The 15,589-nt window shown below is 41.6% G+C and overlaps 1 protein-coding gene across 2 annotated transcripts; it reads right to left on the bottom strand.

Moving 5' to 3' along the window:
• Window positions 1-55: 55 nt before the first annotated feature.
• On the bottom strand, window positions 56-12,234 carry RB195_009931 (uncharacterized protein; the record flags this gene model as incomplete). Of its 2 annotated transcripts, XM_064190706.1 has the most annotated exons (14): window positions 56-219; window positions 2,059-2,116; window positions 2,191-2,287; window positions 2,352-2,459; window positions 2,519-2,661; window positions 2,826-2,926; window positions 2,988-3,148; window positions 3,220-3,368; window positions 7,432-7,500; window positions 8,859-8,987; window positions 9,060-9,149; window positions 9,218-9,368; window positions 9,450-9,631; window positions 12,115-12,234. In XM_064190706.1, 14 exons carry the CDS (start codon window positions 12,232-12,234, stop codon window positions 56-58), a joined length of 1,722 nt encoding a protein of 573 aa, XP_064048289.1. The 2 variants fall into 2 exon arrangements, with proteins under 2 accessions (XP_064048289.1, XP_013299279.2); XM_013443825.2 differs by lacking the exon at window positions 56-219 and having other exon boundaries at window positions 2,048-2,116.
• Between the last annotated feature and the right edge of the window lie 3,355 nt (window positions 12,235-15,589).

Here is a 15,589-nt window from a genome sequence, read left to right as displayed (position 1 = left end):
TGTATTCCTCTTCTGTTTTCTTTCCTAGTTTTGCATTAAAGTTTCCGACAAAGAATTAGTAGAAGGACTTCTCGTTGTGAATCAATTCCTCCAGCTTCTCGTAAAACTCGTCCAATTCGGAATCATCAGCTGCTGATGTTGGTGAGTAACAGTTGATGATGTTAATCGTTTTTGGCGCAGAGGGGGACGGTGAAGGATTCCCAGACGAAGTGACAGGATCTGAATCGACAAGATGGAGGACAGATGGGTGCGCAACAAAACCAACACCGCATATATTTCACGACGGAGCCTTCCCTCCACGAATGACGATTGTACCGTCACTCATCGTACGTCGCTCCTTCTGCACTAGGTCTCCTGCAGTCGCGTGAAATTTGATACGCTCTGCAGCTCCGGAACGGCATGCAGGTCAGCATCTGTGGACACTATTCTTGCGTTGTAAATACACAGTCTGAGAAAGTCTCCATTGCGAGTCGTGTGTGTGGTGACCTTAGCTTTCACCACAGCTCGTCGCCCAACCTATATGGATCAGAGAGCCACCTTGCTACATTTTGCTGAGACGGTGGTGAATCTTAGCAGTAGTTTACTCTTAGCTAGGCTTCCGATTTCGTGAAGTCGGGATATCGCATGTGTCGAACTCCTTCTCAGCTTGGGAGACCCTGCCGGAAGATGAATCTTCTCTGTGCATCGCAGTTCGACGCCCAGAGTCACCTCCACACCACCACGAGGAGGTAAACCGTTGTGAATAAACGATCCTTATATTATGTTCCGATCTCGGAACACAATAATTGATAATCTTTAATGTTCATTGCCGTACTCTCCCCTCCTTGCCGACCATATGTCAAGGAGGCGGCGGGTTGTCACAGAATGTTACTTTTGTACTAGCCGGAGCAAGCCGGCAATCTTTTCTGTGCTCTTCACTTCTTACATCTATTTGATAAACATTACCACTGAACCACTGTTTTTTTTTCTTGGGTATAAAATCCCATATTACCGTGAGCCACAACTCACGCATACATATGATAATAATATTTGGAGATTATTCTAGCCATGACTACTTCCGTTACAAAAATATTACTAGGCCAACTGATACAGTGAACGGATTCGTGTTTGGTCCAAGAATGCAACAGTTTGTAATCGTTTTGGAAAACTGATTTATTCGACTATATTGCCAGGAATGATAATAAGATGAAATATCGTGCTATATATTAACGGACTTATTGTGTCACATGTATGTGTCGCGCCGCGCGGGTAAAATGGGCTTATCCCACGGCATCGAGTTGGTGCGTCGGCGCCAAAAGGCGATGAAGTGGGGGTGGGACGGCTTGGCCAGGGTCGGATTAGTGCGGTGACGCCGCAAAATGATAAAATGTGGTGGGACGAGGCTAACGGCATCGCACTAGTGGGCCACAGCGGACTAGTGCCGCACAACAACTCCAAGTGACTACGTCAAGAAGCAAATCAAACGTTGAACTGTTTCATAGCGGTGAAAACTGCATCTGTAGCGTTTCATTCTTATGTATTCTCCCTCTTGTCTATTCTCCTGTATGTTTCCTTCTTCTAATCGGTCAGACCCCCTCCTTCAAAAATTGGAGGCATGCATGCAAAAATCTGCTTAGATAGGAGTTAACAGTTTACGTGATCTGACGTGGAACCTTATCTTTATCATTACGACGGTATCAAAAGGATATAGGTGTAAAATCAAGTTTGAACAATCTTCAATATTGATGCATTTAGGAAGAAAACCATGTAATCAACTTTTCATTAATTATGATTTCTAAAAAAAACGGAACGAAAAACGAACGAACGGAGCACTACAAGGAATCTAATGTCTGGTATTGGCTGGACATTCAAAGTGGTCAATTATATTATACTTAGTACAAGCACTGATGGATGACGATCTTTCGCTACCAGTTGAGTAATTACTAATTTAATATTAATAAGTATTGGAAGTATGCATCACTAGAACCATGTATACAATATGAAACATCACAGTAGTAGAACCATTTGTGTACACAAGAAGTGAACATTATCAAATGCATATGAAAAGTTAGATATCACCGACTTCTTCCTCTACGGATTCATCTTGTAACAATGTGTGCTCGTCTTCTTCTCGAGTCTGAACAGATATCACGAGATAGATCCACTTGTAAATCGTAAAGTCTAAACTTTGGTCAATTCGTCAATTCCTACCCTTAATACGATGAATACGACAATCGTAACCAATGTTCCGAAGAAAACCAACAAACCAGCTGTCAGAAACGACACTCCAACTACATAGACCATGTGTCTGTAAAAAGAACACTTCGCTCAGCGTGAATTAACCGCCCGTCTTCAGCTCATTAAAAACTGACTTGACGAAAACGAGAGTATTAAGTTGCTCTCTGGTTTCATCGTCGAATCGAACAGTTTCATTGAGCCAGAGCACCGGATACGTTAAATTATTCATAGCTGAGAGTTTTCTGGAACAGTAAAGAGCTGTCACTGCAACAATAAAATACGTACAATTAATGATGCTAACTCAAGATTTCCCTTCAACATCCCCACGTTAATCTGCACCATTCTTCGCGCGTGAATTGGTACACCACTGGTAGGTTCAATTTCTACGAAAGTGTCGTCTTTCTCGACATCTGGTGAACGCATGCCTTCTACGGTAGATTGAACCTGATGATTAATTGTTTACTCATTTTTCTAGTGTTAACCCAGCGTTTTCAGAAGGAAAGAAATGTGAGAAAACTTTGAGCTTCATCGAAAGAATGGTTTTAAATAGTGATCCTCGATCTCAAAACATTTAAGCATTGGGTAGCATTTACTATCCTCCAGCTTACCTCAAAAGGAGCATTAAGAAAATGAGGCTGTGAAATGTAAATTCGTGGAGTTCCAGGTAAGCAGCGACTGATATCAAGTAGTCCTTTAGGTAGACAACCAGCTAAAAATACTATTCTAGGATGGCGTACACGAAGTTACACGTCAAATAAATACTAACGCACGTATCTGCACGGTGGAATTGAAATAAACTGGGGTGTTGTTCTTGTTGCAAAAACCACGATTCACAGGGACACTAGGATCGTAGATATTAGCCGGAAAACCATAGCGGAAGGCTGCAATACCCCGAAACTCAGATCGCTCGCGGAATTCCATGGTCACTGTCCTTAAGAAACGCTACGTGGGATACCTGTAAACTTGGAGAAAGTAACATAATTAGTGAAAAAAGAGAAATACCTGCAAATCGGCCCAGCAAATACTTCAATTTCCCCACCCTCTTTAAGTAGAGGAGAGAACAATTGGCCGTCCGTTCCTCGAATTTCGCAAGCATCCTTCGAATCCCAGACAAAGTCCGGAAGCGCTGACATGTTGTTGAATGTATGTACCTGAAATTGCCTAATTATAAACGTTCTTCCTATGTATTAATAGTATGTTAATGTTTGCAGTTTCACATAGCCTAGTACGGCGCGACCACTATGCTAACTCAGATTTGCTTAGACACACAACACGTGCCGCCCCATAACAACTGCAACCATCAAAATCAAGAGTCAATCTTGCATACATCTGCAGTCGGTCGGTAACACATGCGTTTAATTCCTGGTGTTTCTCTGAACGAAAGACAGACGAAGCGCTACCATCGCTAATACTTGGTTCCTGCATCCAATACGTGAAACAGAACCTAAGAATCAGAAGGACCCCAGTAAAAAGAGACTTCTGAGCAGACAACCCATCGTCAAAAGTTTCACTCTAGGTTATGACACGTTTTTGTGCGTTTCTGCAGATTTTAAGATTCTTTTGAACATGACTTAGATAATGTAAGAATTTGTGGAGATATTTAGTTCACAACTTTCCTAAGCTCAAATGTTCTTGCATATGCTTATATCCCAGGCTTTGAGTGAGATAAGTTGCAAGTAAACTATTACGTAACAGTCATCATTACTTCAAAAACATTTTTAGTACCTCTCAAACTTTTTTAAAGATTGACAGAACGCAAGTGAACTTTACTCTCACTGTCTAACTGTAAAGTCGGACACGAAGCTGAAAGGAGGGAATGGCCAGGTTCGCCAAAAAAAGATTTTACTAAAGTAAAGCGGAATATTCATAGCATCACTCTTTCAATTAGGCCTTCTATGACGCTGACCGCGTTTTTCTACTGCTCGCAAAAAGCCGAGCTTCCGAAGTGTATATCAAAACAAGAAGAACGGTTTGAATAGGTGAGAAAAGAGGCAGATGTTCTTGATCCTCTTCACTACATCTTCGCTGTTCCTGTATGCGCACCACGTCGATCGTTTCCTGTCCTGCTTGAAGGTGATGCAGTTCATCATATCAATCTCCCGACCTAAATCTACAACAACACGGCTGGAGCACTCGCATATATTCGCCAAGTAGAGAGTGAATGCGGCATCAGAAAGTTATCCGTTCTTCACGAACATCATCTTGTCCAGACTCAGCTGGAAAACGACCTTTCTGCATGTTTTATCAAATTCGCATTCGTTTCGCCTGATTCACGTTTGATGTCCTCAGAACGAAGTCATCTCAATCAGCGAAACGAAGATAGTACAATTATCGGCCGTCAACTTTCACTACCATGCTGTACCATTCCAAACCTCGCATTACGTTCTCGAGAGTAGCACTGAATATTTTGAGACTATGTTGCCTCGTCGAACCGTCTCTTCGCGTCGATTGCGCAATTATTGCAGAATGGGGTAATATTGGTTGTGAATTTGCCGTAAAACTCACGAAGCATCTGTATGCTTGGAATACTAACGCCTTGGTTGTGCAAGGCTTAAATGACGGTTAATGCTTCAACTGAATCGAAGCCTTTTCAAGACGATGACATTGCGATACAGCGGGATTTAGTACTCTCGCGATAGTTCTATAAATTTTTAAACGTGTGTATATGGTATATATGCAGAATCCTTTTTGAAATCTTGCTTACACACATGGGTGTCCTCTAATGTGTTTTCAATTCTGTTCAGGATTACTTTTGTGAAGACCTTGTATATAACAGACAGTGACTAGATTAGCTTTAGTTAACGATATCAATCAAATCTTTCATCCTATAAAACAGCATGGTCTTGCTGGTTATTCATAGCAAACTCTTAGTAACCTTGTATTCCAAAAAATAACGAAAGAAGAGCCTCGCATTTATGCTGAAAGAGACTGGCGTGACGAGGTTCTTCAGATTTTCAGACCTAATTCTGTCGAAAAAGAAAGTGAAACTATTCCTTACGGACATGATGGCACCTCGGACTTCAAAGACCACTTCGAACCTACCAGTGGTTAATGTTTCTACGACATCGTTTTGTGAACTTCGCGACTTTCTCACCTTTTCCTGTGAAGAAAAATAATCCTCGAAAGAGGCAATAGTCCTGTCCCGTACAGAACCCTGGCGCAACTGCGACAACGCGACATGCAAAATCTTTCATCGACGATGATATGGTCAGTTTCATTACAGTATCCTTCACCGGCTGATCCCCACGTCAACCTAGGAGAAGAGGGCTTTTGGAATTGCGAGTTTCTATGGATAGTTTTTGTCGCCACGATAAACCCGGAAAGCCTCTGCCGTTGCTCGTATCATTGTAGGCCGTGCGTCGCGATATGAAGTTCTTCAAGCGCCCTTCTAGGACCAATTTTGGTTGGAGTCACCGACTATAACCTTGTACAAGATATAATCTTCTCTGTAGAACTTCTCAAGATCCGCACATCGAACTCGTCTTCATTGTATCTTGATGTTGGTGCGGAAGCGGCCAAAATAGTCAAATTTGTGTTGATCCACATCTTCTCATCTGTAGACGTTCGATTTAGGTCAGTAGTTGTTCGAATGAGTCGAGCCATGCTCGTGTTGACGAGGACACCGACTCCACTGTCGCATATTTGTGAGAACTTTTGATACAATCGTACGTGACTTGTAAATACTAATCGGAAGTTGTGTCTGTCCTTGTCTGCCGTGTGATTTGAATATTCAAATCATGTGACGCCTGAAATTTTCGATCAATTCAATATTCGAGTAGATTAGGGGAGACAGCACTAATTTTCCGAGTGGCCAAGAATAGTGCTACCTTTAAGAATTAAAAAAAAGTCTGTCTGTTGTAAAATCCAACAGCAAATACATTGGATTAGAAGAGAAGAAATGCTCAGGTGCATATCGTTAGGTACCCGCAGCCTCCGCGACAAAATATCTATAGAGGAAACGACTAGCAACAGCGATCGTTAATTGCTCTGCGCAGCAATTAATAGCGTCAGCAGAGCATTACGCTGCGTTTGCCTTATGCCTTGCCCCTCACATCGCCTGTCTTCACCCCTCATCATCTAAAGAGGTGCGAAACATGCTTCGCAGGGGCACGGTATCTCTGGCATTGCTTCTGTGCGATATATCGATCGCTTACGTATATAGATATATCGAACGATTGCACACGAAATCCCAGAAATAGAAAATAATAGTGTTTTATTTGTGTAAAACAAAGAAACTGAAACTTTAACAAACTATTCTGGTACCTTACGTGCATTAAAAACTGCATAAATACAAATATTTATCTAAATCCTCTATATAGTTTTTCTAATCACAAATCTACGTCTTACAACGACCAGGTTCTCGTTTTTAAACTTTTTACCTTTTGTTCTGGCTTTGTTCTTGTTCTTCTCAGCTTCATTTATGTTCTTCTTTTGTTCTTCTCAGCTTCATTTATGTTCTTCTTTTGTTCTTCTCAGCTTCATTTATGTTTTCTGATGTTGTTTTGTTCTTGCACAAATCCTGTATGCTTTTGCTTCATTTTTAGCATTTTCATTTCCTACTTTCTTCACTTTCTACGTTGCTGCAATGTTGTTTTTTTTTGTTCTTTGAACGCTATTACGGTACTGCAATACAAACACGCCAGATGACCTCAGTGGTGATGAGTGGACGTGACCACCGCTAGTCTAAGATATGTCTGCTCTGGCCAACTGACAGCTTCTCCTGGAAGCACATATTCGGCCGCGGGTACCTAACGAACCCCCCCCCCCCCCCCCCGACATGCTGCTCTCGCCACATTTGGTTCTTAATGCCATCTCCTAATGCGGTTTTGAGTTGTCTTGGATGCTTTCCGCATGTTATATGATTCTATTTCGATTAACGTCATTGTCTTGGCGTTTTTGATCTGGTAGTTCTAATGTTACCACTGGCTTTCAAGGGTTGTAAGCTTCTGTTGTTCTCAGTGCGAGAAAAAGTAACAAGGAAGAGACCTTCGGTCCCACGTTCCTATATTTAGTGAGCATCTTTTCCTACGGCTATGTTCTAAACTCCCCGTACACGAAAATGGAAATGTAAATATTTTAACAACAAATAGCTGCTCTAGTATGGGTCTAGAATCGAACCTGTAGCATATGTGCAGAATCTTCGACTTTCACATCTCTACGAAAAAAAAATAGCCTACTACTTCTCGAGAACATGGAAACGTGACAACAGCGTACCGCGCCTATATTCCACGGAGCATTGAGACCAGTAGAAACTTCAAAGAGACCATCATCGGTATTGTTCTGCTAAAAACACTAACTGAGCAACTAACAAACACTTAATACTACATAAAAATTCTTCTTTCAATCATATTTCTGAGAGACTTGGAATTTCCAATAAGATAATTTTTCGACAACGGTTTATTGACTCAAACTGGCACGGAGGTAACTCTAAGATTACGGCGCACTTCGAAGATTATTCCTCTAACAGGGCTTCTTAAAGGCATCACCCCACGAATCTGGCATGGTATGGATTTGCGTTGGAGTAAACCTAAATCGGGTCGTAGATTATGTATACAGGGTGGTTCATTTCTCCCTGTATCCTTGTAAACATACGGCTACGGAACGCTGTTTCTTACGACGCCCTCTACTGCAACGCGCCACCCCTGTGCCCCGCCCCCGCCTGCGATTACTTTTACTACTATCCGATCCGAAAGTAAACGTCGGAAATCCGTTCGGACGCCCCAATGGGCAATTCATTTCATTCAACGAATCGCAGGCGGAGGCGGGGCACGAAGGGGGGAGGGGGCGTTGCAATAGCGGACGCCCCGATGGGCAATTCATTTCATTACAATGCTGCAGGGAGAGATGAACGGAACCACCCCTGTATACATCATCTACGACCCGACTTAGATATACTCCAGCGAAAATACATAAACTTCATTCAAACTGATTTATTGATTTCCAACCAATTTTACACATTTTCCTTTTGAGAGGAAAGCACGATGCTCACATCCTGTTGGAAGCAAGTTTAGGGTGAATACGGCAATGCGGATTGGTGAAAAGGACACATAAAGGCTGTTCCTATGTTGACTAAAGTTAGTCATGGTTGAAACGAGCTCTACCTTCCCCACTTCTAAAGAACCGGAAAAGAAAACAAGTAAAACACTACCTCCAGAACCAAATTAATTCTAAGACAGCGCTAAAGAAGGAGCAGAGTCCTTTTGTGAAATCTATCGGGTGAGGTTTCCTCGAAGATCAAAAAATCAGTGGAATTACTTCAGAACATGCGGGATCGTGGAAGAGTTCAGCGATGTTCTGTTTCCTTCGACTTTAACGCACATAAAGAGTGAAATTTTATAGAAAATTTGCGGACATTGAGGTTGAGTGATTTTGTGATTGATAAATAGACGTGCTGAAAAGGAAACGCTACGCTTTTTCATGTATGTCATAGCGTGTGTCAAAAACTTTCCATGCTCTCTCAAAGTATGTTCCAAACATGGTAATGTGAAAAGGTATAAAAAGGAGGTAGGTCAAAGTTATATGTTACTTTGGTGCTTAAACTAGATAGTAACACTATTATATCCAACACGTTCTCGGAACTTTTTGTGATTCTAGCCCAAATTTGACAAGATATATCGGGAAAAATAGGAAGAAACTTTCACCCCATAGAAGAATCCAATGAGCTGTGGAATCTTTACGAGCCTGCACAGCATTTCCAGCCCCTTTTTTTGACAAACAGCGTCGATTAATTTGTCGTGGTATCCATCAAACAGTGCTTCACGCACAGTGACCTGTAAAAAGTCATTTGACAATGATCATACATTGGTAAGAAGATCTACTGACAACCAAAAAATGTTACTTACGTTTACGAAAGGAGCTTCGTTCGTTGCCTTCAGAATACCTTCAATTACAAGCTTTTCGATGTAACCATACGACGCGAAATCCACTAATTTCTTAAAGTCAATGACAAAACAAAAGATTAAGAACTAAAAAAGTGGTCTTGCAATCCGGTAAGACGTACCTGGAAAACAACGTTTGGTATAACCACTCTACGATCCAAAGAGCACGTTGAACACGACAGTGATTCATTGAATGTATAAAGATGATTGTTCCGATAAAAAATCTTCGTGTCATTTTGCGCGAATTCATGATATGACTTCCACTGCTTTTCGCTAGAGCAAGCTACATAGCAAACTGATCGAAAATATTTTAAACTCACATAATGATGTCGTCTAGAAACATATGAAACTAACATGAAAGTGAATGGTCCTATTTCTCTGACCCTTGGTTTCCTCCCTCGGAGAACCTCTTGTTCATTCTCTAGATGGAACATCCAAATTTGTTGCTCCATATAATATGCAGGACGAAGCCATGACATAGTCATTGAGTTAAGGCGTCTGGAGCCGTTCACCTCCTCAAATCCCAAGTAATCTCTCTGAAAAACGGTCAATGAAGGTGAAAAGATATACAATCCAGCAGATGCTTTAGGCATAGTGGTAGAACAAAAAGTTTAAAAAAGTCATTACGCAGTAGTAGTTGCCTATCTCCTTTTTAAAGTAAGTTGGTACCCAAACATTAGCCAGACACATAATTAAAATACTACCAATTAGACCCAAAGGCGGATAAAGAACAAATTGGTCGTCGTTAATCAATCTTCTTTTTAGGTGAGCAGATGATAGAGAGATAATGGATTTTCTTTCTGATACTTGATAATATTCGGTGCCTAACCGACTGGCTGTGTCGCAGTCACAGTTTGCATATTTTTCCAATTCTACTACACCATTTTCTTCCGCTTTCCTACTTCCGAAGTTTCGAATTTTCTAATACAGGTTGGTTACAGTTCGAAAATCTTAAATTATTTCACTTTCACTATGCACAATGCGACTGGTGTATGAAAACCACACTACACAGCACGCTGAGAATCATTTTCTTCTCAGTTATTGAGCATAGTTTTTGTGTTGGGCTAGTTTTTCTACTTTTCATTCAGTTATCTTTAAAGGCAGCGCACCAAGAATCTGGTGAAGGAATCCGCGGGAAAATCTAGGGTTAGGTTGTAGATTTTGGTTTTTGTAGTTTTTTTAAATTTCTTTCTCATTAGCCTATTCAAGAATAAGCTGCTAGGGGATCGAAATGTGTGTTGAAAACCGTTCTAGCATACATCTTAATATTTAAAGTAGTTCCTCATCGCCGGTTTTTACGGCCGTGAGGGAGAAATGAGTGGAACCACCCTGGATCGCGCAATCTACGACCCTATCTCTAGCTTTTCCCGCAGATTTCCTCACCACGTCAGATGGGTATGCAACCTTTAAATGACTTTTCTTTTCGAGTTTGTTATTGCTAGTTTGTAGTTCGAAATTACTTGAAATTCGACCTCTGACCGCAACGCTCAGAAAAAACGTCGGCATACCAAGTACTACGACTGTGACAAATACGATAGTCGAAGCCGGTGCTCTGACCCCCTTCACTTTTGAACAGTTGGGGAAGGGACCTCCTTCGCTTTTAAAGGTATCACCCCACGAATCTGAGGTGGTACAGATTTCAGATGGAGTATTCGTATAACGGGGGGGGGGGGGGGGTGACTCCGTCCATTTCTTCCTAATTGCCATGGAAAACGGCCCGGAAGATACGGCTTCGAGCGTTCCGGCGCACTATTTTCTACAAGGAGTTCGATTGGAGCGTGCCAGCCTTGTGCATGCGCCGCATCTTCCGCGCCGTTTTATACGGCAATTAGGAAGAAATGGACGGAATCACCCCCTCTCCATAATCTACTATCCCGTATAAGAATACTCCACCTGAAATCTGCACCACCTCAGATTCGTGGAGTGATGTCTTTAAACGGTTGGCGAAATTACCCTCTTCACTTTTGGGCGGTTGGCGAAAGGACTCTATTCACCTGAGGAGAGTCCGGCTTCTTCCTATCGCAGCTACGCTATGACTTTAACATAGCAGTAATTTTGCACGATATGGACCCGCCAGACTGAGATTACAACGAGGAAATATTTGAAGCGCTCTCAACTTCTACTGAAAACCTGAGCGTGAGTAGACGAAATAAGTGCTTAACTAGCATGCCTTGCTTTTCGTATCGTTATGAGCTGTAGATCACATTTAGAACAGAACACAATCAGCGTTTTCAGTCATTCTAAACAAAAACAGCGCCACTGAAGGTTCCATTCTAAATTGTTCCTGCTCCATTCTAAATTGTTTTAGTTGGCTTTTTTTAAGAAGTCTTCAAATCGATGAGACCTATGATAGTCCAGTACTAAGAACAGCGCAACACCTAAGAAACAGTGCGGTCATTAACGCTAAGAACAGTGCGGTCATTAACGTTGCAACGCCACTACATCTAAAACACTGTTGTCAGATATCAGTAAAAACATAGAAAATGGAAACAAAGGGACATATTTCTAGGAAATCTAGTGTAGTTCTGTTCTGTCCGATCGAAATCAATTCTGTCTATTTTGACATTATAACCATATAAAGAATTCCAACAACTACACTTCACATTTACAATGTTACAAAGATATAGGCAAAAAAAAAATCGGTAAGCAAGTGAATCACTGTGGTTTACACTTACAAACGCTACGGTTTTGGTCTGGCTTTCAAAGGACATCAAACAAATACGTTTGAAGTGGAAGTGTTAGGATTAGAAGAACGTTCGAAAGGTGCATTAACTGCCAGCTGAGTGGTTGTATGAGGAAAGCCTTCTCTCGCAGCACCTGGCACTTTTGTCACAGAAGACATCTTCTAATTCCTTTAAGTGATACACGGCAAATTTTACTTCCAAAATAGTTAAATTAAGATGAAAGTCATGAATAGAACTAGCAAATGTAGTATAATTTCCCACTTATGTAACTTGAGGTTCTATTAAGCAATTGTTAGATGTTCTGCGCTGCAGTCAATAACCACTTAGAGGCCAACCTTAAGCACATTGTTGTTGATCACTCCATCTATGAACGTTAGAGCAAGTGTTCCAATGATTACGGCAATTGAACCGATGAACACTGCACATCCCAAAGTTATCTTCCGACGGAGTGTCATTCCAGTGCGGCTCCAGTAACTGCGAACAGAAGTGTAAGATAAGGAAATAATGGTGGCACAAAAAATACAAACAAAACAATCGAACACCATTCAAAAGAAAAGATATTCAATCGAAGCACTATTGATGGATTGTGTCATACAGTTGATGGTTATTAAGTGAACCAAAAAACTGCCACCGTAATGTGTTAAGCGTCAAATATCTTGCTACGTATGCATTTGTAACTACGCACTCTACTCTCCGGACATAAAAGTAATATGTTCTTGACAGGGACATGTGTGTTCAAGAGAAGAGCAGTTTGGACCTAGAGTCCAGAGGAAAGTGATGGCGCTTAAGTTCAGCATACCAAGAATCTGACGTGGTGAAGGAATCCCCGGTAAAAACTAGAGACGATGTTCTAGATTGCGGAACCCTCGGTGGTTCCGCTCATTTCTCCCTGATCGTCGTAAGAAACGCCGTGGGAGTGACTTTGTGCGCGTGAGTTAGGATGGATCACGACAAGTGAGATTTTGTACCCACGAAAAGAAACGGTGGTTCAGAGGTAATGTTTATCAAAAAGAAGCAATAAAGCTAAGAGCACAGAAAATTGCCGGCTTTCTCTGGCGAATAGAAAAGAGCAACATTACCTACAAGCTGGCTGTCTCCTTGCCATATGGTCCGACAAGGAGGGGAAAGTTAACATAAACATAACAAATTATTATGTTCCGAACAGACTTTGGTTATTAGGAGGTACGTTAGAACGCTCCCGTATGGACACGTCACGCTCCTCTCAGCAGCCTGTTGGTTTTATTTGAATAGGCTCATCAATCTTCGACTGCACGCACGTGGATGCGGCGCCTGCACAAGGATGGCGCAACTGAAATCGTCGCAAATGAAAAAGCGTCTTCCATGCTGTTTTTATGACGACTAGGAAGAGATGAGTGGAATCACATGGATGCCGCCGTCTACAATCTCATCTCTAGCTTTTCCCGCGGATTCCCTTACCACGTTAAATTCGTGGTATGTTGCCTTTAGATAGCATCCCCGTTACATCGCAGTGTTGTAGCAAGGAGCGGCATCATCACCAACCGGTGCTCCATGCATTTCAAGGGAGGACTGCAAGCAATTGGAACGTTGGATGGCGGCTCGCTTTCCGAACCCATGAATGTATGACAGTGTGATTCTCTACTTCTGTTCCCTTCCATTCCTTACCGATCTAGTCTTTGTTCTTTCCAAGATTCTTGATTCATTCGTGATATTTCTACAAATGTGGCGTCTTTCTGGGATAGAATTCTGTCCTCGTATTATCATGTTTTCATCCGTATCTAAACGTACACCCGGATGTAGGAGCTCCGCCCTCCGGACCAATGTCGATGCGTCGCGAAATTCAAAGTGGTGCAGCGGGTATAATTGGGCCAAAATGGCATGAAGGACGGACAGTTGCGTAAGCGGCTGCCCTCGAAGCGGTGCTGTGAAGGCAGCGGTTGGGATCGAGGTGGGACCGTAGCGAACTGCAGAGATGGGTGGCGGTACCGAGGATCTTTGCACGATCCCAATCGCTACGCTCCATCGCGCGCGTCCAACGCAGCCGCTTACGCAACTGTCCGTCCTTCATGTTGTTTTGACCCAACTATAACTAGTGTCTTCGTTGGCTTGGAGAAAGCTTGAAAGCGAAAGTTTCACGAACTCTTACCATAATGCTACACCATTATGCTACGACTCGTTATGATGAGGAGAATATCATAACGAGTCGTAGCACAAGAAACAAATGAGAATAAGATCTTCAAATTTTGGACTAAGAAGATGATGGAACAGGAACATAGGTTTTTTGATCCTTGCGTAACTACATGAGTTCTGATATCCTTCTTGTTCCTCTCCGGCTTCCTTCTCGTTCCATTTCATCTCCGTTGTTTTCCTTATTTAGTCTGCATTTTCATTTCTTTTCTCATCATCTGCATTGTCTCTGTCTTACCCATCTTGTTTCTCAGTTCTATTTGTTTTTACAAGCGGACTTTTTCCAACGTAATTAGGTTCATTGCTGTTATCACCTGATTCACCAAGTGTCAAGTATGTATATCCTGATGCAGTAGCCGAAAATCTTTACCTTTAAGCTCGCTATTGTTTTAGCATCAGCAACAGGACAAGGAGAAACGACATCGTGTTCTCCATTTTTTAATGCCGTTTTCCCCATTATTTAACAGCGCCACCATAGCCCAAGTGCCACAATAGTTTCGATTTGATTCCAAGTTTTTTTTTTTTAGCAGTTTTCTGTGAAGGTATTGGTTCCCACTGGTTCCCTATCTTTGTTCATAGTTTCATACAATCATATACTTTACTCTCATACATATTTTTGCAAAGGCGACTGTAGTATTTTTATAGTAACCGGAAAATTGGGAACTGGTGAAATTCGGAAATATAAATGAGTAGTCATACATTTGCAAGGACGAAATGAAATTAAACTTTAAGTCCCGCTGTTCAAAAAAGCATTAATTACTGTCGGCAAATTTCGCTCATTCGAAACCCCAAGGCTTAACTTTGAATACGAAGAGAGTTTGATTACTTTCTCAGTTTCCAAAACTGGTTAAATTGTTGCAGAAAGACTTTGTTCCTCTGCAAAGAACAAAGTCTTGAAAGCGAGTCTAAAGGCACCAAAATAAAGTCTGGGAATTTCCACAAGTTGCGAACTCAAGTGAGATCTGAAAACGCTGCATAAGTTTTGTCATGGACGGCATTTGGTTCAATATTGGAGCGGTATAATTAAGGATGCCTCGAAGAAAAGATGTTCCCTCCAATTTGAAAGAGAAAAGGAGATCCTTCACTTTTATTAGAGAAAAATCCACTATTTTTCGATGTGACTTGCGTTCATTGAGTTTCAGTGTAGCTAGTCATGCATCTATGCTGTGGTTAAAGTGCCGAGTACCACGCAGTACGCATCTACTCACTAGGAGCAAAGTGCTTAGGGGATGGAAAGTAAAGACAGAAATAACGACGAGAACGGATGCAGAAATCGTGAGATACACGAAAATGCGACAAATATGAATGAATCAAACGCGGAGGGCAAGATATAAGACATGTTGCATGAACGAAAAAGTTGAGATCAAACCAATTGTGAGAAGAAAAGAAGAACAAAACAGACAGAAAATGTACAAAAATACAACTCCAAAAGACAGAGAAACAAGAAAAACCAATCATAACAAGTAAGATAAGTGAACAAAAAAAACCCGGAATAGACAGAGAAACGATAAAGAAAAAACAAATAGATCAGAGAAAAAAAGTAAAATAGAGGTGAGGCAGAAGACAAGAAAGGAAATGAAAATGCAAAGTAAATAAGGAAAGCAATGGAAGCACAAGTGGAACAACGAGAAAGAAGCTGCAGAG

Source organism: Necator americanus, chromosome III (assembly GCF_031761385.1).
Source record: "Necator americanus strain Aroian chromosome III, whole genome shotgun sequence".
NCBI classification, from domain to species: domain Eukaryota; kingdom Metazoa; phylum Nematoda; class Chromadorea; order Rhabditida; family Ancylostomatidae; genus Necator; species Necator americanus.
This window is presented reverse-complemented; position numbering and strand designations above follow the sequence as displayed.